General features: G+C 59.9%; 2 protein-coding genes across 3 annotated transcripts in view; one reads left to right on the forward strand and one right to left on the reverse strand.

The window, feature by feature from the left end:
• The window catches only part of LOC111139230 (solute carrier family 5 member 10), a 58,085-nt gene extending 56,025 nt beyond the window's left edge, over nucleotides 1–2,060 (forward strand). For both annotated transcript variants that reach the window (XM_022491432.1, XM_022491433.1), the window contains 4 exons: nucleotides 992–1,160; nucleotides 1,346–1,561; nucleotides 1,780–1,837; nucleotides 1,954–2,060. In XM_022491432.1, coding sequence (XP_022347140.1) covers nucleotides 992–1,160; nucleotides 1,346–1,561; nucleotides 1,780–1,837; nucleotides 1,954–2,060 — 550 coding nt within the window. The remainder of the gene's footprint in view (nucleotides 1–991; nucleotides 1,161–1,345; nucleotides 1,562–1,779; nucleotides 1,838–1,953) is intronic.
• A 265-nt stretch (nucleotides 2,061–2,325) lies between these two features.
• LOC111139239 (GRB2-related adapter protein-like) lies at nucleotides 2,326–5,936 on the reverse strand (the record flags this gene model as incomplete). Its single annotated transcript, XM_022491452.1, has 2 exons — nucleotides 2,326–3,768; nucleotides 5,529–5,936. Coding segments are annotated over 2 exons (594 nt in total), but the record flags the coding sequence as incomplete, so codon positions are not given.
• Nucleotides 5,937–26,940: the final 21,004 nt, after the last annotated feature.

The raw sequence follows: 26,940 nt of genomic DNA on the forward strand, positions 1-26,940 counted from the left end.
TTAAAAAAAAAAAAAAAAAAGACTGGAGGAGGTCCTTCTCTGTCTAGAAGCCCTCCTGGGTTAATGCTTCCTCTGGGTCCCCCTCAGCCCTGTCCTTACCACAGGGTAATGGGCTCATCTGCTTTCTTTGCTCCACTCTCAGTGCTGGGAAGGGACCAGGGCCCACTCGTCACTGAGTCTGGGCTTCTGGCCCAGTGCTCTGCACTCGGGGCCGGGGCGGGGGGCTCCCAATGGGTGGCTGCTGACTGTGGGCAGCATGTCCCTGTGGCGGAGGGCTCCCACCTAGAGGGGAGGCTGGCAAGAGCCAGAAGGAGTCCCCACAGGGTAGGGAGGCAAAGGAGCTCCTCTGGTCAGAGGTCTCAGGCTTCAGGGCAGAGGAGTCCACATCCCAACCAAACCCAGACCCAGACGCCTGGCCCCAGCCCTTGCCCTCTTAGGACAGAGGTCACCCTGCAATGGGCACAGGTCAGCAGGCCCGGGCTACTGGCATGATGAGGCATGTGACCCCCACAGGCCCCACTCCTGCCAGATCCCACCAGTGTTAGAGAAACTGCCAAGGGGAGAGTTTCGCTGGTATATGGGGGCTGCAGGTCATTCTTGAAACTGACAAATGTATACTGAGCACCTACTGTGTGCGAGGGGCTGGTGCGTCCAGCCCAGAAGGGGAGACAGACGGTAAGCAAGTGGGACGAGAGCTTGAGGACAAAGGGGAGAGCCTGGTGGGGACCTGGGGGGCCCTCCCCAGGGACAAGAAGGAGCAGAGAGGCTGCATCGGGGGCTGTACCTGCGGGCGGCAGGAAGACACAGAGGGTTTGGGTAAGGGTGGGGCTGGCCACCTCCCCAGAGGAGCCAGGCGGCAGGGGTGTGTGTGGTGGTGGCTGGAGCAGGGGTGGCAGGGGGCAGCTGGAGAGGAAGTCTTAGTGATCCCTGGAGATGGGGTAGAATTGAGGAAGGGGCTTGAGGGTCGAGCGCACACGCTGCTTGCCCACAGGTTGGTTATCGTGGTGCTCATCGGCGTGAGTGTGGCCTGGATCCCCGTCCTGCAGGACTCCAACAGTGGGCAGCTGTTCATCTACATGCAGTCGGTGACCAGCTCCCTGGCCCCCCCGGTGACTGCTGTCTTTGTTCTGGGCATCTTCTGGCCACGCGCCAACGAGCAGGTATGTGGGGAATGGGGAGAGCTAGGGCTGCAGATGGGACGTTGGGGGGCAGGCTCCGTTCTCTTCCCGTGGACAAGCTGTGCTTGCTTCCTGTCTCCCCCAACACCCTCCCCCAGCTTGTGTGTGTGCTGGGGGAACCCTGGCCTCCCTGTCACCATGCACCTGCCCTGCCTCCTCTTTCCCAGGGGGCATTCTGGGGCCTCATGGTGGGGCTGGCAGTGGGCGCCACAAGGCTGGTCCTGGAATTCCTGCACCCTGCGCCCCCCTGCGGAGACCCGGACACGCGGCCGGCCATCCTTGGCAGTATCCACTACCTGCACTTTGCCGTCGCACTCTTTTTGCTCAGTGGTGTCGTGGTGGTGGCCGGGAGCCTGCTGACGCCACCCCCGCACAGGGCTCAGGTGAGCCTAACCCCAGCCCCTGACCGTGACCCCTGACCTTTAACAAACTTTGACTCCGGTTCCCCTTCTGACCCCTGACCCTCTGCGACTCTGGAATTTCCTAGCTCTTGACCCCTGTCCCTTTTAGAACTCAGCTGCTCACTTTCCATCCCTGACCCCTGCCCCTGTCTGGGCCCAGCCCTGTCCTGCCACACCCCCATCCCGATCATTCTCTCCAGATTGAGAACCTTACCTGGTGGACCCTGGCTCGGGATGTACTCATGGGAGCCAAAGCAGGTATGTGTGTGACCCTAGGCTCTGACCCTGACCCCCAACCCAAAGAGTCCGGGAGGTGGGGGGCACTAGGTGTGGCCCTGGGGCCTTCATCTCTCTCCTCCACGCCCCTCCTCCAGGCGATGGCCGGATACCCCAGAAGCACGCCTTCTGGGCCCGAGTATGTGGCTTCAATGCCATCCTGCTCATCTGTGTCAATATCTTCTTCTACGCCTACTTTGCCTGACACTCGCCCTGGGGGCAGGAAGCCCAAACCCTTGGAGTCCTCAGGTCCCCCTCGCTTTCACTAACGAGGACACCGAGGCCCAGAGATGTGTGGACTCCCCTCACGACTCCATGGCCGGTCAGCATGCAGGGACTCGCTGAGCCAGCAAAGCAGGAGCCCCGGAAAAGTAGGGGCGCAACGAACAGAAAGAACGTGATATTTCAAGAATCGAGCAAAGTAGTCCTCCTAATGGCAACGAAAATTAGATCTGTGATGAATAGCCTGATACTCATTTTACTGTTTTTATTTTGAAAACACGGGCCCGGATCAGGAGCAGCTCCGGACTTGATCGACTTGGTCGCTGGCCAGCCCAGGGTAGAGGATGAGCCTACGGCCCCCTCCCTGGGCTCTTGCCCCCATCCCCCCTGCTCCCTGCTGCCATGAGATCTACTTCTCCCTCCCTCCCCTCTCACTGCCCCTTCCACCACTAGCCTGGCATCCAAAGCGCTTTCTGAGTCCCAAAGGTGCCGAGACCCCAGGCAGGTGGCCCTCGCTCCTGCTGCTGGTTGCACGTTCTGTGTGGACGGGACATCCTGCCTTTCCTCAAGCCAGGGAACCACTCCAGATGTGAGAACTCCCAGTCCAGCCTCGGCCCTGACATCCCACCTGTGGTTTCCCACCTGTGGCCTGTGGTTTCCCTAAGTTCCAGGGCCCCAGTCTGTGCAGAACTTGGACCCAGGTGAACAAGAGCCAGGGCGGGCAGGTCCTCCGACGGTCCGGCGCCCCAGGCCTGTCCCGTGAAGCTTGTCCGTCGTGTCGGGGCTGCAGGAGAGGAGCAGCTCCCTCCGTGTCCATCACTGCACACTTCCTGTGGGCCTGCAGCGCCTCTTCCAAGTGTCCACAGTGGGGCAGGGGTGTGGGACACCCAAGTGGAGCCCCAAGTTTCATGGGGCTCCCGAGAAGTCAGTCTCCACCTGTTGTCATTCCATCAGTCCAGATTAACAGGTGTGCAGCCCCTGTCCTATCCCTCCTCACTAAGCCAGTTTCCCAGTAGCCAGCACCCCTCAAGGGCCATTTTGGGGGGGCAGGCAGGCCCAGCAGATGGTCAACCCAATTTGAACCCATCCAGCATATGCATGGTTCCTTGGGCAGAGCCCCCAAATTCCTGCAACATAGGAGTCCTCAAGTCTCTCTGAGTTTGGGGCCATTGATGGTGGGAGGTTGGGGGGCTTCTGCGCCCCTGCCCCAGGGCACCCTGCAGCTGGTGGCCAATGGGAAGAGGCCAGTGGGAAGCCCTGGGAGCTCACCTTGCCTGGTGGGCACCGAATTTCACAGTGGCTCTTGGGCCCCGGGGCCTGTCCCAGTTTGTGCAAAGCAGCAGGTGCCCGGGCCCGGCAGTGACGAGGCCCACGTTCTGGTCCAAGACCCTCGGCTGAGCCCCGTGGGACCCAGGGATGGGGCGTCCACGTCTTCTCTCCAGAGCTCAGTGTCTTGTGGATGGATGGACTGCAGGCTCTGCTCCCACCCCCGGGCCGCAACCCGGTCACAGCTGCACCGGCTGGACGTAGCTCCGAGGGAAGAACCCAATGCGTCCGCACAACCGGCCCCGCCACCAGTGGGGGTCAAGGTGCTCCAGGACCTCGATGATGTCCCCGCGGTGGAAGCTGAGCTGTGAGGAGTCCTGGGCCGAGAAGTCAAACTGGGCCTGGGCAAAGCAGGCCTGGGGGGCCTGTGCGGGGAGGAGGTGGTTAGTGGGGAATTTTCAGGAGGCCCCAAGAAGAGAAGTGATTGGCTTCAGGTGGGGGAGGGCAGAATTGAACTTGAATTCGCTTCTCACTCCAGATCCAGATAGATGGCCCCTCAACCCCATGAGCCCCCAGCTGCCTGTCCCTGAATGTCTGCGGCGCAGAGACTGTGTCTGCATGGAGCCCCAGGACTGTCTGGTCCCAGGAGCAGGCCCTACAAACTCTAAAGTGCCGGCAGCTGAGAACGGAGTTGACTGCTGTTGCCCTTCACCGGGCTTTGGGAGAGCATGTCGCCCACAGCTGCTCCCAGCTCTCAGGCCTGGGTTCTTGCCCTATCTACACCCCAAGGCGACCTGGGATAAGACTCTGCCCTTGTAGGACTCAGTTTCCCCAAACTGCAAATAGCAGCGGGACAAAGCTCTCTGCAGGCACGTCGGCCTGGCGCCATGACGATTACACCCAGTGTCCCCGCCCTGCCTGTCCCACCAGGATCTCTGTCCTGAGCCTGTGGAATCTTATCCAGGATGGGTGATAGGATCAGCAGACGGGCTCTAATGAGCGGTTCTCTGCCCAGGAAGGAGGAGGCGGTAGCATGGGTACTAGGGGACTGAGCCAGTTCTGGAGTGATCCCACAGGGTGGGTGACCCCAGAGCCTAGGCTGGAGGAAAGCAGTGGGCGTGGGGAGCCCTCAGGCAGAGCCGCCTCCCCCACCCCCACGCCGGCCTCCCGCCCCTGGCCAGCTCTATCGGACTCTGTCACATTCTCCAGGGGCAGATCTGGCCCAGGCAGTGGAGGGGAGAAGATGGAGATCGGGGACAGAGGCCTAGCAGGGGAACAGTTTGCTAAGACCGCGAGCTCACAGCTAACCCAGCCCCCATGGGCTGAGGAGGCCAAACATGCTGGGGGCACAGAGAGGGCATTAATGGGGGGTCTCCCAAGGCATGCTTTGACTCTCCTGGCCCATGAGATCCTAGGGCTCATTATATTGGACAGTGGGGAAACTGAGGCCCAGTTGAGGACTGAACTGACCCTGAGGTCACACGTGCTAGGGGTCTAGGAACAGGCAGGACTAGAGCCTCTCTGGGGCAGCCCTGCATCCCCTCCCCAGGATTTGCACTCTGGACCCTCTGCAGAGCCCAAGCTCATGTGGGCAGTCCTAGGGTCCTGACCTCTAGCCCCAGGCCTTGCCGACATCCCCTTCCCGAAGAAAACAGCACTTGTCGGAGCTAATAACCCCGTTGGCTGCTGTCATCATTCTAATCACACCCTGAGCCCGGCCAGCACGTCGCCCACGAACTCTCCTCACACTGCCCCCAACCCCACCCAAGCCCTGCTCCTGGGGGCAGAAACTGGTACGGAGCCAACCCCACAGGTGGTCCTGGGTGAGCCTCAGTTTCTTCAATCGTACAATGGCGACGATGAGGCCCCCAGCGGACTCAGGAGGGTTGGCAGGGTGTCGTACCCTCGTGCATTCAGAAGGCACGGAGGACCTGTGACCACGCACGGCGCCGGTACCTGAGCACAAGCCAGACACGGGGTGCCCCCTGCAATGTCCACTCTGCTCCTTCCCTTTCCCTCTGCGTTTCCACCCTTGCTTGTCCTCCCGCGGCGCCCCCAGGATAGGACTTCAGAGTCTGGGCTGGCCCCCTCTCCCGACGCGGGGCTGCAGGGAAGGAAGGGAGGCCACGCCCACGCCCCGCCCCGGCAGGTGTCTCCGCCCCCGCGGAGCCGCCCGCCCGCCTACCTTGAGCGGGGTCTCCTCGTCCCGCAGGAAGACCTGGCGCTGCTTGGCGATGGTGGTGGTGCGGTAGAAATCCACCAGCTCGTTCAGGGAGTTGAACTTCTCTTCCCACAGGAAGTACTTCCCAGAGGCCTCGCGTAGCACCTTGAAATGCTGCACCTGGTCGCCGTAGCTGGGGGAGAGGCGCCGCCTGAGCCGGGTCGCCGGGAGGGTGGGGGGCTGTCCCTGCTCGCACAGCACTCCCCCCGCCCCCCGCACCCCGCTCCGGGCCTCCCTCCTCACCCTCACCGGGAAGCTGGCCGCTCTGGCTCCCGGTGCCACCTGCGGGTGGGAGAAGGGACAGGGCCCGGGCCCGCTGACCTGGCCTGGATGGGAGACCTGGTGACTCCCCCTCGGCGGTGGGGTGTGGAATTACGGGTGTGGGCCCTGGAACAGACCCCTTGGCCGCTGTGCGACTTTGGGCAAATCACCGAACTTCTCTAAACCTCAGCTTCTTCATAATGGTAGTGACTCCCTTCCAGATAAGTGTTCAGAAAATGCTGCTTATGGTTGATTGACGGCTCTAAATGGGTTCCTCTGAGAAGGAGGTGGTCAGACAGTTCCTCCTCTCCCCCAGCCGTGACATTCTCCCCATCCCTCTCCCGGGCCTCGCAGTCGCTCCTGAGGAATGAGTCCTAAGGCCATCCTGACTCAGACAAAGCCTGCCCGTGTATTGGGTGCTTCATGTCTCTTCCTGCCCCCTACCTCAAGAACCAGCTATGGCTCATTGCTCTCCGGATAAAATCTTAACACCTCGGACTCAAGATCTGGCTCCGGTTACGTGCCCAGCCTCATTTCCTTCATACACTTCATACACTCTCTTCCCACATGCCTCATGTCCCATGCCAGGACAGGCCACGATGGATTGGGACCGGAGGTGGTGCCGGCACGGGTTCTGACAAAGGGCAGCACAAACCACTATGATTCCCCTCACTGCTCCGGAAGTGGCCGGGGCCCACAGCATGGCCCAGGAGGTGCAAATCGGGGCCTTTGTACAGTGGGGAAACTGACATTCCAAGTGCAAACCATGACCTTCCCAGGGTCACATGGCAGCAAAGCCAGAACTGGGGCCTCATGTCAAGTGTCATTCTAGCACACTCCCCTGTTCTCACCGTATAACAATAGGAAGAATAATTATTCCAATTGTGGTATTGATAATGTGCCAGACCTTGTCATCCCAAGTCCAGGACTACTCCCTGGGCTGTAGTCCCCAGGAGCCCTTCCCTCTCTCAGCCTCTGTGCCTGGTCAAATCACAACCATCCTTCCTGTCTCTGGTCAGCTCACCTGGGCCTCAGTGTCCTCAGCTGCCCAAGGAGGGAGTGAGGGGGAGACTGCGGGCAGCTGCAGGGAGAATACCCAGCTCCCAGTAGGAAGAAGCTGGTTTAGGGAGCTGAGAGCCCAGGAAGCCTGGGGCTAGTGGGCGTGGCAACGCATGTGTGCTGGGGTCACAGGCGGGCCACTGGGCATGCGCTGGCCCCTTGGCCACCTGAGCCACAGGCTGTGCTCTCATTCTGTGAAAGACTAAGTGAGAACCAAACAGTGGTGTGGAGATTTGATAGTAAAAAGGCAAAAGCACCTCCTGGGTTCTAAGTTTAAATCTTGTTTTATAAGCCAGGGTTTGCCCTCAGCCCGGGTTCCCATGTTAAGGGGTCCAAACCACATAGAACCCCTCTCTCTGCACTTAAACATATCCCTTCTCCAGGCCTTTGCATACATGATTCTCTCTAAATTCTTCTCCAGTTAAACTCCTACTCATACTTCAAAGCCCAGGTAAAATGGCCCAACTCAGAGGCAGAGGTCTTCTTGGGTTTCTCAGACCCTCATACAGCCTTCTCCTTCCAACCCACTTCTCTTAATGGCTTGCACGGAAAAGGTAGGGAGGCAGGACTAGGCCCTGAGGGTCTAGCCCAGGTGGGAAAGGCTGGACTTGGGGAATGCAGAGTCATGGCCCAAGGCTTTAAGTGCTCATCAGGGTGGTTTTTTCCTGAAAACCCTCTCCTGTTTGCTCTGAGCTGTGATCCAGCCCTCCAGGGGTCCTGAAATAGACCTGACCCTCTAAGACAGATCCAGATCTCAGGGCAGCTTAGCTCCAAAGGGAGCCAGTTCCCCGACCCCAGGAGGCTCTGGGACCAAGTGGAGAAAAGATCCCAAACCTGAGACAAAGCCACTCAAGTGCTGTCAGCAAGCATTGTTCCCAGGTGACTAAGCGGCTGCCGCTGTGAGCCAGGGGACATGCAGGTCTGTGTTCCTGGGACGGAACTAGGGCGGGCAGGCGGAGGGTGCTTCCTGCCCTGTCTGGCCTGCCACAGCCTCCCAGAGGTCACTCACTTTCCTTGAGGCACCTCTGAGCCCAATGGCTCCTGGGTGCCCTGTCCCAGCAAGATCAGGGCGGCCCCAGCCCCTAGACTTTGGCGCGGGTGCACAGGGAGGAGTGTCTCTCAACTAAAGGCTGTGCAAGTGAGAAGCCAGGAAACCAGGGAACCCAAGGACTCCGCGTCTCAGCCATCCAGTGCAGAGGCAGAAGGCTCTGACTCCAGGCGGTCCCCAGGGAGGAGCCTGGGGTATGGGCAGCCCCTCCCCTTCGGGTAAAGGGGCAGAGAGATGCGTTGTAGGTTTGTGAAGGAGATCTCAACCCCCAAGTGACCACCTGGAAAGTGAGCCAGAATGAAGTATTCCCTGCTCGCACAGGAGAATCAGCGAGTAGAGAACCGGAGATGAGGCAGGGAAGGAGCAAGGGACCCAGGACTTCTAGAACCTTCCTATCTGAGAATTGGAGAATTCTCACATTGGAGAAGCTTGCATGGTCCAGGCCCCTTGCCTGTGTGTGGTACATATCAGTGCTCTAAACGGCAGGTCTTGTCCCTTCTCCCACCTGGTCCCAGCATCCTGTCCTATAGAGAGGAGAGAGGCCTGCCCACAGCCAGGATCGGCCATGCTGGGGATGCTGCTCTGCGTGGAACCTGGGCGGGGCCCCTTCTGATCAGTGACCGTACCTGTCTGAGGCCAAGCAGGGCCATCTCCATGGACGACCCTAAGGACTCAGCATCTGGGGCAGCCACCCACCTCCAGCCAGCTGATGTGCGGCCTCATGGGGCCTGTACTTGTGATTTTCCCAGGATCGCTGTCCCTTCACTCTGCCTGGTCTTGGCCTTAGCCATCCTTCAAGGCAGGGGGTCTGAGAGCCCCTTAGACCCTCTGTGGGCTCTCCAGACCTCAAACCCTCACCCCCAGGCCCTGGGGAGCTACAGGGCACAGAGTGGGACCCATATCTGTGTCCAGATGACCCTAGACACCCTGCTGGGTGAGCCCTCCTGAGCTGGAGAAGGAAAGGGCAGCCAGGATAGGGGTCGAAGCCTGGGCAAGGCCAGGAGAGGGGAGCTAGTCCCTGACAGCGGGCCAGTGCCTGGGAGGTTCATGTGTATGTCCTGGCCTGTGTGCCCCATGTGTCTGAGTGTGTGTGTGTGTGTTGGGGGGTCCTTCTCTCTCTGCTCTGCCACAATGACAACACCTGTGGGTCCCTTTCTTCACAGCCATGGGTGTGTTTGTCTCTGTGTGTGACCCCCACAGCCACCTACCCAGGGGCAGAGGGGATGGGCCTGGCCTCTGGGCTGTCCCTCAAGGACCAATTGAGGCCCGATGCTAGCAGCAGCCTGTCCTGCCCAGCAGGTTTTTCTGGCCTGGTGGCGACGGCCACAGCAGCTAAGGGGACAGTGACAGAGCAGGGAGGATAAAGAAGGCTGGGGTAAGGTCAGGAGGCCCAGGACTGCCCCAGCTAGGGCCTATGGTGGGCCCTCCCGGGCGGAGGTCTGTGTGCTAACTGTCCACGGGGTGATCTCCACGAGGCATGGCCCTTTTAACCTCTGCTTTCCCAACTGTGACAACGGCTGGAGTGGGGGGAAGGGATACTTAGGAGTACAGCCGGTGTGAATAGGATCACAGTGACCTTGGCAGGGACCCATGGGTCGTCAGGACTCAGGAAATGAGGATGGAAGGTAGAAGAGGTCTGCCCAGGCACAGAAGGTCATGGGCCCTTGCTCTGTTCTTCCTTGCTGTGTGACCTTGGGTAAGTTACTGCACCTCTCTGAGCTATAGCTTCCTGCCACCCAGGCTTCTGGGGATGGCTTCCTCTCCCTCTCGGCGTCTGCCTGCCTAATGGAGCACCCTCCACCTTCTGCCACTTCCTCTCTCCTGCTTCATTTCCCCAAGAGCCTTTATCATCTCCCAAGATTTCCTATAATCTGCTAATTGTTTCTTGTCTGTCACCCCAGTGGAAACGAGTGCTTAAAGGACAGGGAGCTTGGTCCTATTTTGTTCATGGCTGCATCTGCAGCACCTGGGACAAGGTCTGGTGCGCGGTAGGTACTCTGTGGCCAAAGCAAACACACATGCATTGACTTCAGGGCACCTCTGGCCTGAAAGGCACTGGGGAACCAGCTGCCATTCACAGCAGAAGAGCCTGGATGGAAGCATGGGGCAAAAGTCACACAGCCCAGGCACTGTGCCCCAGCCTTGGTCCCCGGTCTGCTGGCTGTGCGCTCAGATGTGCCCCTGCAGCTGGAGAGGATAGAGCCCTCTGTAACCACGTAAAAGGCAGCCAGCGTGGCCACTATCCTCCATGAGGCAGTCCGAGGCCCATAAACCCCACCTCTGACAGCCTTATGGGGCTTGGCATGAGCATGCAGGAGATGCCATGTGTTGTGGGGTCAGAGTCCTCAAAAGCCAAGTCAGCGAGGGCGGAAATCTTCTCACACATGAATCTGCACAGCTGTCACTTTTCTGGATGGCCACTGGGTCCCTGGACTTTGTGACACCTGGGGTTACTGTCTCCACATTGTGGATGAAAACATTACTGCCAAAAGAAAGCCAGGATCTGCCTTGCAGCAAGTTCTGAGTAAAGTCAGGACGAGAACTGGGTCCCCTGCCACTCCGTGTCACTGCCCGTTTCAGAAGAGCCCTGGATTTGTGGGACAGGGGGCTGGGAGGCACTGTGTGGCCCTTACAGGGAAATATAATGATAACTACTATCACTTGGCATTTTCGGAGCACTTACCATGTGCTAGGCGGCATGCTAAGCACTTGACACAGATGTCCATTTTGTAGATGAGGAAACTGAGGCTCAGAAGGTAAATTTGCCCAGGGTTAGGCAGGTAGGAGGTATCAGAGCTGAGATTCTTGCTCAAAAGCCTACACTCGTAGCCATATACGCCCTCTGGGTCTGTTTCCTACTCTAATCCCTGCCCAGTGATCTTCCAAGGGCCACTGAAACACCCTCGTGAGAGACAATGGACCAAGAATGGAAGCAGGACCTAGGTAGGAGCCCTGGCTCCACTGGGACGAAACCAACGGTGGAGGCTGCCACCTGGTGGTGCTGTGCACAAACTACAGCTAGCTGAGGCCAGGAAGCTCTTGCCGGTTCTGACCTTGGCAGGATACCTTGGGGGAGGCACCAAGGGGCATGAACCAGTATTTCTCTGAAGGACACGAGCAGACCTCTTCCCAGGACATTGGTGCTGGCCCCCCTGCTCACCAACGCTCACTGCATCCTATGAAGGCCCCTCCTGGTCAAACTTGTTGCTATCCAAACCACCCCCCACTGTCCCAACTCTGGACCTTTGCCCATGTTGGTCCCTGTGCCTGCATTCCGTCTCCAATCTTTGTGCACCAAACTCCTACTCAGGCTTCAGGGCCCAGCTCAGATGTCGCCTTCTTCGCCAGGTGTCGGTGTCCCCTGTCACTGAATTCCCCTTATTTATTCATTCATTGTGGAGACCCTGGGCCAGGCTGTGTCTACTCTTCCACCACACTTGGTTTGACTCCTTTCCCGGTTCTGTTCTGTGGCGCTCGCTCACACACACACACACACACACACACACACACACACACACACACACACACAGGGGGGGGGGGGGGGAGACGGGGGACGACGACGACGACGACGATGACGACGTAAAGCCTCAGGATAGGAAAGACCCTTGGGCTTACTGGCGTGAGTGTGGCCCCGGCAGGGTGTTGGAAACCCAGGTTCCCGGAGTGGGGGGGCCTGGAGAGGTGCCCCTGGACAGGTCAGGCTGGGAGTTTCAGGTTTAACGTAAGCCCCGCGGAATCTGACCCCTGCCCAAGGCAAGAACTCCTTGGCAGCATTCTGACACGTCTGTCTGCTGGTCCCCAGACGGGAGTCACTCCCTCCAGAGGGATCTGTGCCGACTTTGCTCACTCCCCGACCCCTGCCCAGGCCCCCAGCTGCAGACCAAGGGGAAGGTGACGAGGCTCCCACACGGGAGGTGGGGGTGGAGGCAGAGGAGTCAGAACCCCAGCTCTGGGTTGTGGGGGGCTGGAGCTGGGGCGGGCTCCCGGGAGGCTGACATCCGGAAGTCGGGGATGAGTGGATCAGGTGGGAAGAGGGTGCAGCATTCCAAACGTGGGAACACAAAGACCAGGCAACGGGAGCAGGACTTTGCGGGAGGAGGGTGGGCGATGGAGCCTGCACAGCGGGCTCAGCCACATGCCGATGAAAGACCCTACCCCGGCTCCGGGGTGGCTCTGCCCTGGGGGCAGTAGGGAGCTGCGAAGGATTCAGAGCAGGGAGTGACAGGGTTGGAACTGCCCCTCCAAACAGTCCCGGCATCCAGTGGGAGGGTGCACGCAGTGAACGGGGCCCGGGGCAGGGGAGAGGGGGGAGGAGAGAGCTTCTGCTGGGCAGGGGGTACACGTCCTGTTAAGGCGGGGGTGATAGGGAGAAAGGAACTGGTCTAAGAGAGCCAGAATCTGTCCTTCACTCGGACCCCCAGCCCAAGGGTGCTCCTGCGTCTGCTCCTTCTGTGATGGGAACCAGACCCCTCTGCTGGGCAGTCCCAGGACAGTCCCAGGGCAGTCCCCAGACGGCAACCATATGGCATGGATGCCCACCTTTGTTGTTGGGCCCAGCCCCATAGGCAGATAAGCCTCTCCTCCCAGGGCCGGCTCCCCTGGCCCCCAGGCTGCGTGTCTGTACACAGCCAGCTCAGCAGGAAGCTGGCCATAACCCAGGACAATTAGAGCTCGTGACTTTGTACCCAACACAGAGCATGCTTGGGGACCAGAAGCTGGAACAAAGATCCTGGAGGCGGTGTGAGGTCTTTCCCTGCCACCTGTGCCCGACCACAGCCTAGCTCTGTGGCTTCTGTGGGCTCCCGGCCCAGAGCTCTGCCTGCTGGGGCCACAGGCCGCTCCTTGGCCTGGAAGAACAGACACCAGCCTCAGTCCCCCTCTCAGCAGTATCTGCCCCCGCCCACCCCAAAGCCTGTCCCCATGAAGGGCTCAGAAGGTCACCACCTACATCTCAGAGTGACTCAACTCCAAGTGAGAGGCAGCCTTGGCTCCGCCGGATGTGCTGTGTGACTCTAAGCAGGGTCCTGGCCCTCTCTGGGCCTCACTTTCCCTGTCCGCACGCTGCACAGATGGCCTCAGGCTCTAAGGCCCATCCGACCCTGTGGCCAACAGCAGCGGGTGGGGGATTGCGGCAGCCCCCTGGCAGCACCCCCTTCCCATCATGGCAGCTCCCCTGTTTGTTCCTGGGGCAGGGGGGGCCCACCCCATGGGGCCTGGCCCGGATGAGGTAACGTCTCAGGGCTTGGGTGCACAAGGTAGAGGATTCCACAAAGCCGCATTGTCTCTAAGCCCCAGGGCACCCCCAGCAGAGCACATCGCAGGCAGGGTGGAGGACACCCAGACGGGCTCCGGTGGGGTGCCTGGGCAAGGCCTTGGACACTCGGGATTCTCAGCTTCCTTGGACACGGAAGGGGGCAGCGATCGGTCCCTGAGACAACCTCAGGGGAGGACTGGGCAGCGCTCCGTCCGCTCCAAGAGCAGCTGTGGCCCCAAGCATGTGTGGGGCACGGTGGGGTGGGCACTAGGCTGGGGCAGACCTGCAGGTGCCCTGCCCGCACCCCCCTACTAGGCCTCCTATGCTCACAAAGATGCAACCTGACCCCGTACCAAGCTGCTCGGGGCCCCACATGGGCCAGTGGCAGGCCAAGGGGACAAGCCCAGTCCCCCGCCGGAGCAGGTGGGTCACTCGGGCTCTGGCCAAGCATGGCTCCAGTCCCAGCTGGGCCTCCCTAGGCCCCAGTTTGCTCACCTGTGAAGGGAGCTCCCCAGCCCTCTGCTTCGGGGCTACTATGAAAGCCTGAGGAAATGCAGGGGTGGTGGGTGAGGGCCAGTGAGGTGCCTGGCACTCGACGGACGCTCCACATCTGTGAGAGTGTGACAGCACGTGCAGTGCAGCAGGGACGTGACCCCTTCTGCTCGTGGGGGGCAAGAGGGGACCAACATGGAGGACCAGAACATACCTAGAATGTCGTGGGTCAGCCCAGGGAGGCCAGGACCGGCAGCCAGTTTGTGATGGTGGGAAGGGAGCTCAGCGAGGGGTGTGACCGGCCCATGGTCTCCCGTTGGTGGGGTCCAGCCCCCAGTTGTCCCGTGGTAGCCTCTGCGGGGGTCTGCTGGCATTGCCCAAGGAGGAGCCCAGAGATGCACCCTGACCAGGCCTGGCTGGTGACAGTGAGATTAGCCTGCTGTGCCAACTGCAGGGGACAGAAAGCCCATGTCCTCATGTACTGGGCAGCCAGCCAGCCTCTACTCTCCTCTAAAGGGTCTGTTTCACTCTGTCATGGGGGTCCGATAGCCATGCTCACCATGGCCTCCCGGGGCCATCACGAAGCTGGGATGAGGGGGTGGGGCAGCGCTGAGCCAGCGCAGCTCCAGGACCTTGACTCGGATGGGCTCCTGGCCCCTCCCACAGGCCGGGTCAATCGGGCCTGGCACTGCTGACATTCTGGGCCAGGTGATGTCCAGTTGCAGGGGCTGTGCACTGCACACGGCACATTTAATGGCGGCCCTGGCTTCTACCCATCCGATGCCAATAGTCCCCTCCCAGTCACAACCACTACAAAAGCCCCCAAACATCGACAAATGGGCCAAGCCAGGGCAAACCCTGCGTGGTTGGGAAGTACTGCCCCACCCCCTGAGCCCATTACAGAGACAGGCCAGGATCAGAGACAGCAGGACAGCAGTGGGGGGAAACCCCAGGTGCCAGAATGGGGCCGAGGCTGGCCTGGCTGGCGTGGAACTTGAGCCACAGACTGAATTCCTGCGTCCTCATCAGGGTGGCTGCTGGTTTTTCCAGTCTGGCGGCACAAAGCCGACTACCTTTTCCGATCAGCCAGGCATCTCGCTGCTCTGGTCCTGTCTCAGCTGCGAGGCTTGAGGCCCAGCCCAGCCTGCCTAGCTCCCCCTGCCTCTGGGGCATCCATCAGCCCTCAGTCTCACCCCAAATGTGACTGGGTTACCTGTTGAGGCGCTGTGCCCTGTGGGGACCAGAGGGCTGGGTCCTCTTTTCCGGCCCTGTTCTCTGTTTGTAATATGAGATGCTCATTCCACACTCCCTGCCTAAAGGAGTTAGGGGCCAGCCGAGCCAGCAGGCTGGAGGGCTTGGGGACGGCTGGGACCCTCACACCTGGGAAGGTGCTAGTGCTTGGCCTTCCAACTCCGCTAGAAAGCACGAGTGGGCTTAGCCCAAACAATGCCGTAGCTGTTTGCAGAATATGCTGTGGGAGCTCAGAGCTCAGGAGGCACGAGGCTGGGGTGGGGGTGGCCCCCAGCCGGAACACAGCTGGAAGCGGGAGGGAAGCCCCTTGGCTCTTAGACCAGAGCTGGGATCTCACGAGAAGAGCTCCAGGACAGGGCAGGGAGAGCTCATGACTGAGCGCCCTGCCCCCACATGGCTTCCTTTACTCTTCAGAGAAGCCCTGCCAAATAAATGGGGGAGAGTCCCATTTTTCAGACAAGGAAACTGAGGCTGAAAAAGATTTCATATCTTCGTCCAGGGTCACGGCGCAGGTGGCAGAGCCAGGGCTCAGTCCTGGCTCCCGGCCCTGCCCATACCGGTGCCCAACACCCTCATGGTCACAAGGATGACCCCAACAGGCACAACCGATCCCGGGCCCATAGGAGCTGAGGGCAGGTCACTGCAGAGCTGGGCAGGGGTGGCCGGCGGCTGAGGCGGGCCCAGGGATTACTGGCAAAGGAAGTGCTCCTGAGACAGGTCCGGACCCAGCTGGCCCGCGGGCAGGGAGGTAGGCCAAGCAGGCAGGCCCTCGACAAGGTGACACCTGGCCAGGGCCGGGTGCAAGGAGCCCCTGGCCAACTGCCCAGGCTGTGGAGGGGGCGGGCTCAACAGCAAGAATGAGAGGGTCAGGGTCATCTGTTCTTTCCCATGAAGGGCCCGCCCCTCCGTGGCGGCATCCGGCTCCTAGGTACGCACGTCACTGCAGACCGTCCCTGCAGACGGTCTGGACCGTGCTCTGTTCCCCAGAGCAGGGACCCCTGGTTTGAACTGCCCTGCCCATGCTTCCGGCTCTGGCCTCATTTCAAGCTAAAGTGCGAGGGGAGGCCGCACACCGCACCCTCCCTTGCCCCAGGCCTGGGATTTATAACTTCTTGTTATTGCCAGCAGCTGCATAACTCCCCTTAGCACATGGAGCGCTTTTATAACCACTGTCTTCTCTAATTTCATCCTCAAACAAGCCTATGAGGCATCATCACGGCCACGAGGCACTGGCGGCTCAGACAGGGGGAGCCACGTGCCCGAGTCTCACAGTGGGTCTGCACGGTGAGCCCCTGTGGGCAGTTCTGGGACTGCCCCAATGGCAGGTGCGGCCTCAGCCGGGGAGGTCAGGCGCCGAGGCTCTCTCCCTCCTGGTCTGTGCCAACTTCTCATTACTGGAGGTCAGATTCAGCCGCTGACTTGGCAGAATGCTTCTGGGCAAGTCACAACTTCCCTGCAGCCTCAGTTTCCCCATCTGCCCCACAGGGAGCCTAGTCTGGGTGGCCCTCGAGGACCAGCTTGGGCATTTCAGGCCCCTATGAAGCTGTGGGGCTGCAACAGATTCTGAGCTCCCCCCACCCCCGATCACACTGGGGAGCAGAGGCAGGGTGGTGGGCGGGCAGTGAGGGCAGGAGCCAACCTCCCAGGAGCGAGCTGAGCAGCCCCGGGGCCGCGTTCTCAGCCCAGTCCTGTCGCCTCTCACTTCCCGGGAGCTCTGAGCGCTCTGAGCAGACTTACACTTGAGACTTCCCTACGGAGAAGACACACAGGACAGGGGCGAGGCCAGTCCTGGGTTCAGATCCTGCTCGGCATGGACAAGCCCACTCCCTGCGTCTTCATCCCACCCCAGGCCCACGTGCGGGGGTGGAGCCACGCGAGTGTGTAAACCGTCCACTGGGCTCGTGGCAAGGGTGCAGGGGATGGGCCCAGAGGTTCTCTGATCTGCTGCCCACAGGGCAGAGGCTTCTGCAAGTCGCCTTTCAAAAGACGCCTTTTCTACACCCTGGACCTCTCCAGCGTGAGCTGTCTGCCCCGGGAGTTGATTCTCGGTGCTAATTACACGGCGAGCAGCACGCTGGGTGAGTGTGGCGCTTGGGGTCAACCCACCAGGGAGACCACATAAAAATGTCCCAACAGCCACAGACTCACCGCCCGGAGAGCTCATACCCACTTGAAAGGGCTCGGCTGGGATGGGTGGGCATACCTGATGAACACCGACAAATTACAGGCACAGGAACCCAGCCTCTTGTTAACTAGTCTGGCGTCCCCCCTTCTCTGGGGATTGTGTTTAGATCACAGGCCGGAAGCCCGAGGAAACGTGACCCGTCAAAAACTGGGACTCGGCCAGGGAGCTCTAGTGCTGGCCCCCAATTCCCTTATGCTTAACTTACTGGCCGCGAGTGACACTAGCACAAGTGCCTCAATTTCCTCATCTGTAAAATGGGAACAACTGCCCTATCCCACTGGGTCGTCATGCGGAGTCAATAAATCAACTGTGTCAGGTGCCTAGGATGGGACCGACCCATGTGAAATTCTGTGAAAGCATTCGCTGTTGTCATGCACACTCATCCGTACTCTTCTCGGGACCATGCTGCATACAGTAGGTGCCAAGCGATAGCTCGGTGGAGGAAGGGCTCCTCCTGCCCCCAAACATGGGATCAAATGCAGGGTGTCGGAGTGGAAGAGCCCAGCCACAGTGGCCCATCTGGCCCTCTTCAGGACCATTGCGATCCCGGAGCCCAGAGACAGGAGGTGATGAACCCAAGGACACACAGCAAAGCAGTGCTAAGAACCTGGGTTCATGCTGATCCCTCCACCTCTGCTCCACGCTGTCCTTCCCTAGGAAGCCCTTTCTATGCTGCTCTTCCTCCTCCAATTTATTTGAACTCTGCAGCCATCAAGGAAGCCTTCCCTGACCTCAGCCCAAGGAAACTTCTGCTGGAGCCAGCTCCTAAAACCGGGGGGTGGACATCATACAGACACAGATTCTGGCTTAAGCCCAAGAATCAGAGTCAGAGCTCTCCAGATCAGATGTGAGCTGTGGAAGCCTGGGTGGTGAGCACCCTGTCACTGGAGGCATGCAAGCAAAGACAGGTAATCAATGTGGCCTGGGCTGCTCAGAGATCACATGTGATACAGCACCTTGCATCAGCGCCGGCCCTTAACTACTGTTTATCTTATCTCTGTCGGAGGAGGTAGAGAGCGTCCTGTCCCCCTGGGCAGCCAGACAGAGGTCAGGTGACCACATGGCAGGAGGCTCCAGGATGCCCGCACTCTCTGTGCCCCGCATGGGGCTCCATCCCTAGGAGGCAGGTGCTGCAAGTGTTTGCTGACCCACTAAGTGACCGCTCGGTCATTCTGGACCGGCCAGCTCACCTTGAGGTGCCCCGGGTGCATGCGGGCCCGCTCACACATGTGCAGGAAGTACTTGACGTTACTCTCGTCCACAATGATGTACACGGCCACCTTCCTCTTGAAGCCGGCGTCCAGCAGGTCCTTGAAAATGTCCACGTCGGTGAACATGTCCATGACCACAGCTATCACCTGCGAGTGGGAAGAGACCAGGGCTGTTGGGCAGCGCGGGAGCGGGGACAGGTGCCCCGGCAGGACGCACAGCCCTCCCACCCCTACCCCCCTCTCTGGGCACCCCTGCTAGCCCTGCCCCTCCCCCATCCCCCCCCCCCCCCCCCCCCCCCCCCCCCCCCCCCCCCGCCTCAGCACTGGGACTGGCAGCGATGGGCTGGGGGTCTCTCTGGTCCCAAAGTTATAGGGTTCAATGCTTAGGGTACGAGATTCTCAATCTGTAGCCCAGACTGGACTTTCTGGAGCCGCGGGACTGGAGAAGCATGTCTTCTATGTCCGGAATACAAAACGACAGAAAACAAAGCCCTGTATCCTAGTCAGTGAGGCCCGTGAAGGGAGGAGAGAATGCCTGGGAGCCAGGCAGAGTCTGCATCCTGAGGTTGGGGACGTGCTGGGGCCAGCCCCCAAGGCAGCCGGCCCTCCTCATCGGGATCAGAGATCAGGGCTCAGCGCGGGGGCACCCCATTCTGGTCCCTTCCTGGCCTGCATTCCTGATCCAGAGCAGCCCACACCATCACCTGCCACCTCCCACCCTGGGATGCTGAGGTAGACCAGATGTGTCAACAGCCAGGAAGGCAGCAGCTGGCACAGGCGTTCTTGAGGTCACCTGCGCGTCCCCGGGCTGGCGTGGGCTTGGGCAGGCTTTCCACTACCGCCTCTCCTGTCTGTCTGAACAGAGCCCAAAACCAGCACGTGCGCTCTATTATGTGACAACATCTGTCCCCGCAACAGCGGACCTCCAGCCTCCAGGCCCTGGCTCAGGGTGGGGCCCCAGAGGTCAGAGTGCATCTGGCCCAGGCCCTAGCCCCACGTGGGCAGTGACAGGCAAAGGGGAAGAACAGGGTGGTTGGGATGAGCTCATCTGGCTTGAGGGGTAGTCAGCAGATGCTTGGGACAGCTGGGGCTTGGTGACCATCTCTGGCCCTCCTTCTCATCCCTCCCTCCCCGTGCTACTGGGCAGCCAAGGGGGGTACAGGGGACTGGAGCCTGAGGCCGACAACCAGCACAGATATCCGACCCCTCCAGCCCTTCGAGACCAGCACCACTGCCCTGTCCAGGGCCCGAGAACCTTCTAGAAAAGACTTAAGAGGCCAGGGACTCGGCCTCATAATGAGCTGGGAGTGGTCAGTCTAGAACCTACCTAGGCCCACTAGGGAGCCAAGTTCACCCCCACCGTGAGGGTGGCCTGACAGGCTCCCCTACACTGATCTGTAGGTGCAGGGTGAGGGACAGGCAGCCCGGGGCCTGCCAGGGATGAGTCCACACGCTCGGGTGAGCTCACCCAGCTAGCCCTTGCAGGCCCGTGTGGGCTCCTCCCTGCCCTGCCCTGTCCCGGACACTATTTGTGTGACCCAGAGCAGACACCTAGCTTCTCCAGGCCCAGCTTTCTCTGTGATCCAACAGGGGCAGGGAGCTGCAGGAGAAGCTGGGCTCCGTCATGGCTGAGGCCCAGGATTCACTCCGTTCTCTGGGGAACATCTGCTCGCCGGCTTTGGGTCTCTGAAGGGCTGTTTCCGGTGGGGCAGAGGGCGCGGGTACAGTCCAGGCAGGGGCTAGGACAAGCAGGGGGAAGCCAACAGAGACAGATGTTGGGGTCAGTACAGGAGGCGCCTTCTGACCCAAAGTGAGGCAAGGGTCTTGACAGGGAGTGAGCTCCCCATCCCAGGACGTATTTAAGGAAAGGCCAGAGATTGCTTGGCAAGGAGATGGTTGAGGGACAGATGAGACACAAGGGCAGCTGGGTGGGCTCAGGACAGCTTTGGACTTCACCAGTTGAGCTTGAGATACCTTGAGGTGGATGGGATGGTAGCAGGGACTTCCTCGCCTGGGACTCCACAGCCCCAGAGTCAGCCCTGGGAATCCGCTGGATAAGGCGCTCCTGGAGGCAAAGAGCATCTTGTGCCACCCTGGGAAGGGCGCAGCTGACACGTGTCTCCTTGGAGGCAGACAACACATCAACCCTTGCTCCCTTGTCCCTGCCATCCCCGACCAGATTGGTCAGGCCTGCTTCCAGGTCCCACCTGCTATGGCAGATGGGGACTTGCCCTGGGCCTGGGCTGGGGGACATGCCCCAGCAGGACCCACTCCTCGTGTATCCTTCCCCATGTCACCCTCCGGCAGGTAGGGTACTGGATGCAGTGGGCCTGAATCTGTTGGGGCCTGCCCCCCCATGGTGGGTCCCTCCCATGGGGTCCCGGGGCTGAGTGCCGGCTCTTCTGAGACACTGGTTTCCGTGCCAAGACACAGTCAAAGGAGGGCCTGTAACAGGTGCCAGCTGATGCCAGGAGTGGGGAGGGGTGCTTGGCATTCCTGAAGCACTGGGATGATGCTGGGGGAGGGGGCCTGTTGCTCCCCAAGGAGGCCCCCCAGTCCCGCATACTGTTCCCCATTCTGGACCTGGGAGAGCTGGAGCCAGACACTTGAGGCTAGAACCCGGGTCTCGCGCTGCGGGATGGTGTAACGTTCAGTTCTCAAACAGGCGGTGAGGCAGTGGTCACTGTTCCCATTTTAAAGATGAGGAAACTGAGGCACAGAGTGGTTCACTCCCTTGCCTAATTATCTGTTTTGGTGGCCTAGCTGGCCCACGAAGCTGTGACTTCATCCAGGGGAGAGCCCCCATTCGGAGACAGCATGCGGCCTGGTCTAAGGCAAGCCTCGGGGAGCTGCTGTCCACTAAGAATGTGACCCAGTGGTCTGGGTCACAGGAACGAGGGAAGCCCAGGACAAGCCATGGCCCCTCTCGGGCCCTCGGTTTCAGTATCTGCAAAATGCGGTGTCAGCTTCGCTCACTGCTATGGTCCTCCAATCCACGCATCGTGGCTGGAGCCCAAAGCTGCTGGCCCGGCGTGGAGGGCACAGCAGCTGCCCCCTGCTGCAGCCCAGCTCACACAGATGCCAGAAGGGACCCAGGCAAGGCCAGGGCCAAAGCCACAAAGACACTGGAGGGGAGGCTGGAACCTGGAGACCACCCTTGTGCTGCTGTATGTTAAGTGACTGCACTGGGAAAAGGCAGGTGGGCTGGGTCCCCGCTTTGAACCCTGTGCCTCAGGACCACAGGAACTGGTGTGTCCACGTAAGCAGCGGGACCAAGTGCCCAGATACCAGGGGGTCCCCCGGCAGGCATGCGCGCATCCCGCATCCCAGTCCTGGCGTCGCTGGGGAGCCGACAGGGCAGTGACAGCCCCACAACACAGAACCTACCCAGAAGACACAGACCAGCTCCCAAGGCAAGGAAGGTCTCCAGGGGTCCCTGTATCTCACGGATCAGAAAGTCCTTTTTTGAAGAAAGGCACAGAACCAGGAGGAACCAGATACCCGTGACCACCATCCCCGTTCTCAGCCCCAAAGGGCAGCACACTGGGGTCTGGATGATACCCAGGGGGAGCAGGAGGATGGCCATGCCCCAGAGGAGGGCCAGCCACGCAGTGGGTGAGGCTGGAGCAGAGGGGAACGTGGCAGGGATCAGTATAGGCATGGGGCTTGAGTACGCTTTAGACCCAAATAACCCCTATATGCAAGCTCCCAAGATGCGTTCCTCCAGGGGTTCCCCACAGCCCCTTTTACCACGCTCTCCCCAATCAGATCTCCGGCACGCCTCCCATGCCCCCACCACGGGCACTTCCATCGTCCAGGTGGTTACTGGGGGGATGTGAACAAGGGGGGGCAGTGTCTGAGCCACAAAGGAGCAGCAGCCCCCCACCCGTGCTGTGGTCCCCAACACACACAGCCAGAAGCCTAGTGATACCTCCTGCTGGGGCCAGTGGTATGGGTGGGGGTGCTGGTGTCCCCCAGTCCCCCCTGGGGCCGCCACAGGAGTCTGAGCCCCTGGGCAAGGACAGCGTGGGCCCAGAGTTGGAGCTCAGGGCTCCAAGCCAGGGTCCAGCTCTACGTGAGTTGCGTCTCTCTCTGAGTCAGTGTCGTCATCTGTAAAATGGGGAAGGGGGATGTGAGGCCTGAGGTTGGACCTGCTGAGGGATCCCTGACTCCCTGGGCCCTGCCCAGGTGCCCTGATGGCTTGTCTGAGCCAGCCGGAGCATCTTGCTTGGCTGACCGCCACTCCGCCTCCCTCTGCCCCACTGGCATGGGACCTCCACCTGGCAGACACCCGGCCCGCAGCTCCTGGCACCCCCGCCCCGGCGCTGTTCCATGGACTTCCTGTGACCACAGAATCCACTCTTGGGGCAGAACTGTGCTCACAGGCCTGGGGGTCGAGCAGGTGTGTGGAAGCGCTGGGGGAGGAAGGGCAGGGGTGAGATGCCCCAGGGGTTCCACACGCAGCTGGAAGACCGCTGGCCAGGGGCCCAGCCTCGGCACCAACATCTCTCCCCCAGGGGGCCCTGACCCCACTGGCTGGCCCTTGAAACACCGGGCCTAGAGCCACACTCCCAGCAGCTCCTGCCATTGGGGCACACACCATGTCTGTGTTTCTGGCAAGGCCACAGCAACCGACTGAGTGGCACACTGTCTCCTAAGGGCCTGGACTCTGAGAGCCGGGTCAGGGTCCAGCAGGTTCCCGCCTGGAGCTCCCTCTCCAACACCTGCCCCGCCCTCCCCCGCCATGCAGTTGTGTGGAAGAGGCTCAGAGAGGGGCAGTCCTGGTCTCTCCCTTCCAAGTGCTCCAGAACAGAAAAGGGGACACAGACATGCCCCACCCACCCTGGAGCCCAGAAGCGGCCACACAAACAGAGCATGAGCACACAAGGCCCTGGCCCTCCGTGGCTCTCATGTCACCATCTGCAAAGTGTCAGAGCTCTGGAGCTGTCATGCTAAGGCCCCGATGGACTCCTAGATGGTGGCGACACAGGCAGCAGACAGTCCTGGGAAGACAGGGGACCTCAGGCAAGAGCCTCCGTCTCCCCAGGGGGCAGTGACGAGGCCCACCTGCATAGCTGTTGGCGGGCAGAGTGCATTAAGGCAGGCACAGAGGCCGCTAGGGGCCCCAGAGCCCGTGTTCAGCACCTCCTCATCGCACGGACTGGAGTCCTAGCCCACCTGACCTATGACACCCTCTGGGGTGCACCAGCCAGGAATCATCGCTCACCATCTCCACTCTTCTGTGCCGGCTAGAAGGCTGGCACCGCCTGGTCACTCACAGAGACAACACAGAGAACGCTGTGGGCTGTTCTAAGGTTTCAAACAATGGCCATCAGCATCCTGGATTCGACTTCCACTTCCGGCCACCACAGAATAACAGAGCCTACACTAACCTTCCGGCCTTAACCAGCAAACAAAACAAAACAAAAAACCCACAAAAACCAGGCCAAATCTATGAAACCCTAGGCAACGGGACTGCAGCAAGCACAGTGCTCCTGGAGAGAAGGGGAACAATGAGATCAGCCCCGAGATTGCCTCAGCTACCGTCCGAGCTGCAGCATGGGGGAGGGGCCCTGATGGAGTCTAGCAGTCTCCCTGAATCAAGGAAGCAGAGTGTGCTCAGAGCATGGTCGCCAGAATGTTCCGGATGGAATACTGGAGGAGAGAGAGAGCTGTAGAGAGCAAACACCAGGCCCCTATACAGGGTGTCCCCTTACCCTTCAGCTGGTGACTGAGCATCACATGCACAAAGGAGACCACCCAAGCTGGGACCAGACTGCCAGAAAGAGGCAGCTGGAATGGTCACCCGTGTTCACGCAGGACGCAGGAGTCATTTACATTCCCCACGGCTAGAGTGCGGAGTTCTCTAGAACTCAGGGCCTGTGCGAAGAGTCCTCAGGAGGGTTTTAACTGAGTAGTGGGCAAATAAGCCCTAGACCAGAGCCCAACAAACTTGTCTGTAAAGGCCACATGGGAAATACTTCAGGCTTTGCAAGCCAGCATGTGGTCCACGGTCCAGCTCTTACCCTGGGCTAAATCAGCTCTGGTCCCACTAATAAAGCCTAAAAACACCAAAGTGAACCTCAAGATGTGAAACTAGTAACAATTTAGGTGAAAAATACACTGGATGGGATGAATACCAAATTAGACACCATAGAAGAAAAGATGAGTGAACCTGAAGACACATCAGTAGAAATGATCCCAAATGACCCATAGAAAGGGAATGAAAAACCAGGATCGGCTCAGAGCATCAGTGCATGGGGCCGGGGCCCACTGAGAGGGTCTAGGATACACAAAATTGGGAGTACAAAGGTGTCTTAAAAGGTACGAAGGTGTGGAGAAGACAAAAGAATGTTTGAAAAAAAAAATAATGCCCATAATTTTTCCACATTTGAAGAAAATTATCCATCCACAGTCGGGGAAGCTCAGTGAGTTGCAAGCAGAAGAGACAGGAAGAAAACCTCATTGAGGCACATCAAAATCCCATCATTTACCGCCCAAGTGAGAAAATCTGAAAAGCAGCCAGAGGGAAAAAGATCATTACATAATGAGGGCGGAGATAAGCAGACTTCTTCGCAGAATAATCACAAACCGGGGAATAGGGGAGCAACAAACATCTTTAAGGCACTAAAGGCAAAAACAATTACTCTAGAATTCTCTAACCAGGGAAAATAGCTTCCCAAACCGAAAACGAAATAAGGACTTTTACAGACCTAATGGTTTAAGGAGGATTAAGGAGACTGAAAGGCCTAGAAGGTTCTCCAGGCACTGGGAAGGACTCCTGGGAGCCCCTGGCCCCACCATGGTGGCGAGGGGCGGTGGGCGGGGGGAGGCATTCTTCCTCACTTCTGGCACTCTCCAAACCAGTTTGCCCATCCTCTGGGTCCCAAAGACCTGTCCCCAAGGGAGCAGGCTGGTGGTCCTGCCTCCCAGGGACAGAGTCTGTGTAGGTCATTAACACCTGCTGACCCAAGCCAAGGGCAGGATAACCAGGCCAGCTTTCTGGCACTCTCTAAGGTGTCCCTTTTCCAAGGACTAAGCAGAGGCAGCAGTGACCACTCCCACTGTCCAGAGAGGGAGTCCCTGTCCCAGAGCCACACGGTCATGGTCAGCTGGTGGCAGAGGCCTCCTGCTTGGAGCTCTTCCCCTGGCGGGGGATCCTGTGTACGTTCTAGCTAACTCCACCCGCCGCCCCACAGAGCCCACCCTGGCTCCTGAAACAAACTCCTGACCATCAGCTCTGCCCGAAGGTAAATGCCCCAGGACCTTCTGGCTCTGCCACTCCTTCCCAGGGTGGCCCAGGGCACGGCCTCAGCTTCTTTTCTCAGTCGCATGGTGGGGTGCGATGGATAACCCGAGTCTCGCCCCTCTGACAGGCATCAACCTGGCGCCTTCCCCACCCTCTGCACTATCAAAACAGAAGCCTCATTAAGGCCAATTAAAGGAGGCTCGGGCCTCCTGAGCGCCAAACGGCTACAGCAGGATGGGGTCAAGAGGCACATACTAGTCACGCCCAGAGCCCTCTGTCCGGGGGCCCAGCCCAGTCCAGCAGCGTGGGCCCTGCCCTGCGTCTCCAGCCTTCCCCAGATGCACATCGGCCTCCTGACCAAGGCTCAGGAATGCTGCAGGGGAAAGGGGCCCCGCAGAGGGTGGGGGAGGGCTGGGTGGTGACCCGGGCTGTGCCTGTGGATGAACGGGAAAGCACAGGCCCCGTCCCCTTCCCGCCGGCCCCCAAGGGGCCTCCGAGTCCTGCGAACTTCCAGGCCTGCAGGCATAACGTCTGGCCAACCAGACCCCCGCGTGGGCATCCGTGAACGGCACCAGCTGAGGATTTTCAAATGGGAAAATCTCAGACTCATTAATTGGAAAGCCTGTAAAACTTCGGGTTTCCCAGGGTCCGGGAGTGACAGATGCCGCGGTGTCACTGAGCTTGCCAACCCCCCAGGACTGGCCTAGAAAGGACTTGCCCAAGGTCCCACTGCAAGCCAGAGAAAACCCGAGGCCCTGGGCCACCTGTTGCCCACTGGTCTCTACCATGTGCCGGCAAGCCCCTGCTTGAACTCCTCCAGGACGGGGAGCTCACTACTTTGCAACCCAGACTATTCCCAGAGTGAGGCTGTCAGGAGAGAGGGGAAGATGAAGGAAGAGAGGAGAGAACTCGCACTGATGAAACACCACACTCTCTCTACCACTCTGACGCGGCTGTTGGCGTCACCGTGGCAACGAGGAGGCAGGAAGAGAGGGCCAGAGGGGCAAAGTGACCATCCTGGGGCAGCACAGCTAAGTGGAATAGAGGCTTGGCCATGGGTCTGTGTAGTCTGCAAGTCCCTCCTCCCACCGCCCTGCACTGCATTTAGCCTGGGAGGACACCTGGAGAGCCCTCGGAAGCCACGAAGGAGGCAGGCTGGAGCCTGGCAGGACAAAGGGCAGAGTCCTGGAGCGGAGGTGAGACCCTGCCCTGCACTCCGCGTCCTCAGATCGCTCAGGAGCTCGTGGGTGCTCACCACTGTTACTGTTGCAAGACAAGTGTCCAATCCCCGTTTTGTAGATAAAGAAACTGAGGCCCAAGGCCACGCAGCAAAGGGGGTGGCAGCACCGCACAGGAGAACCAGGGG

This window comes from Enhydra lutris, unplaced genomic scaffold, assembly GCF_002288905.1.
Source record: "Enhydra lutris kenyoni isolate GAN:26980312 unplaced genomic scaffold, ASM228890v2 scaffoldscaffold97, whole genome shotgun sequence".
In the NCBI taxonomy this organism is placed as follows: domain Eukaryota; kingdom Metazoa; phylum Chordata; class Mammalia; order Carnivora; family Mustelidae; genus Enhydra; species Enhydra lutris.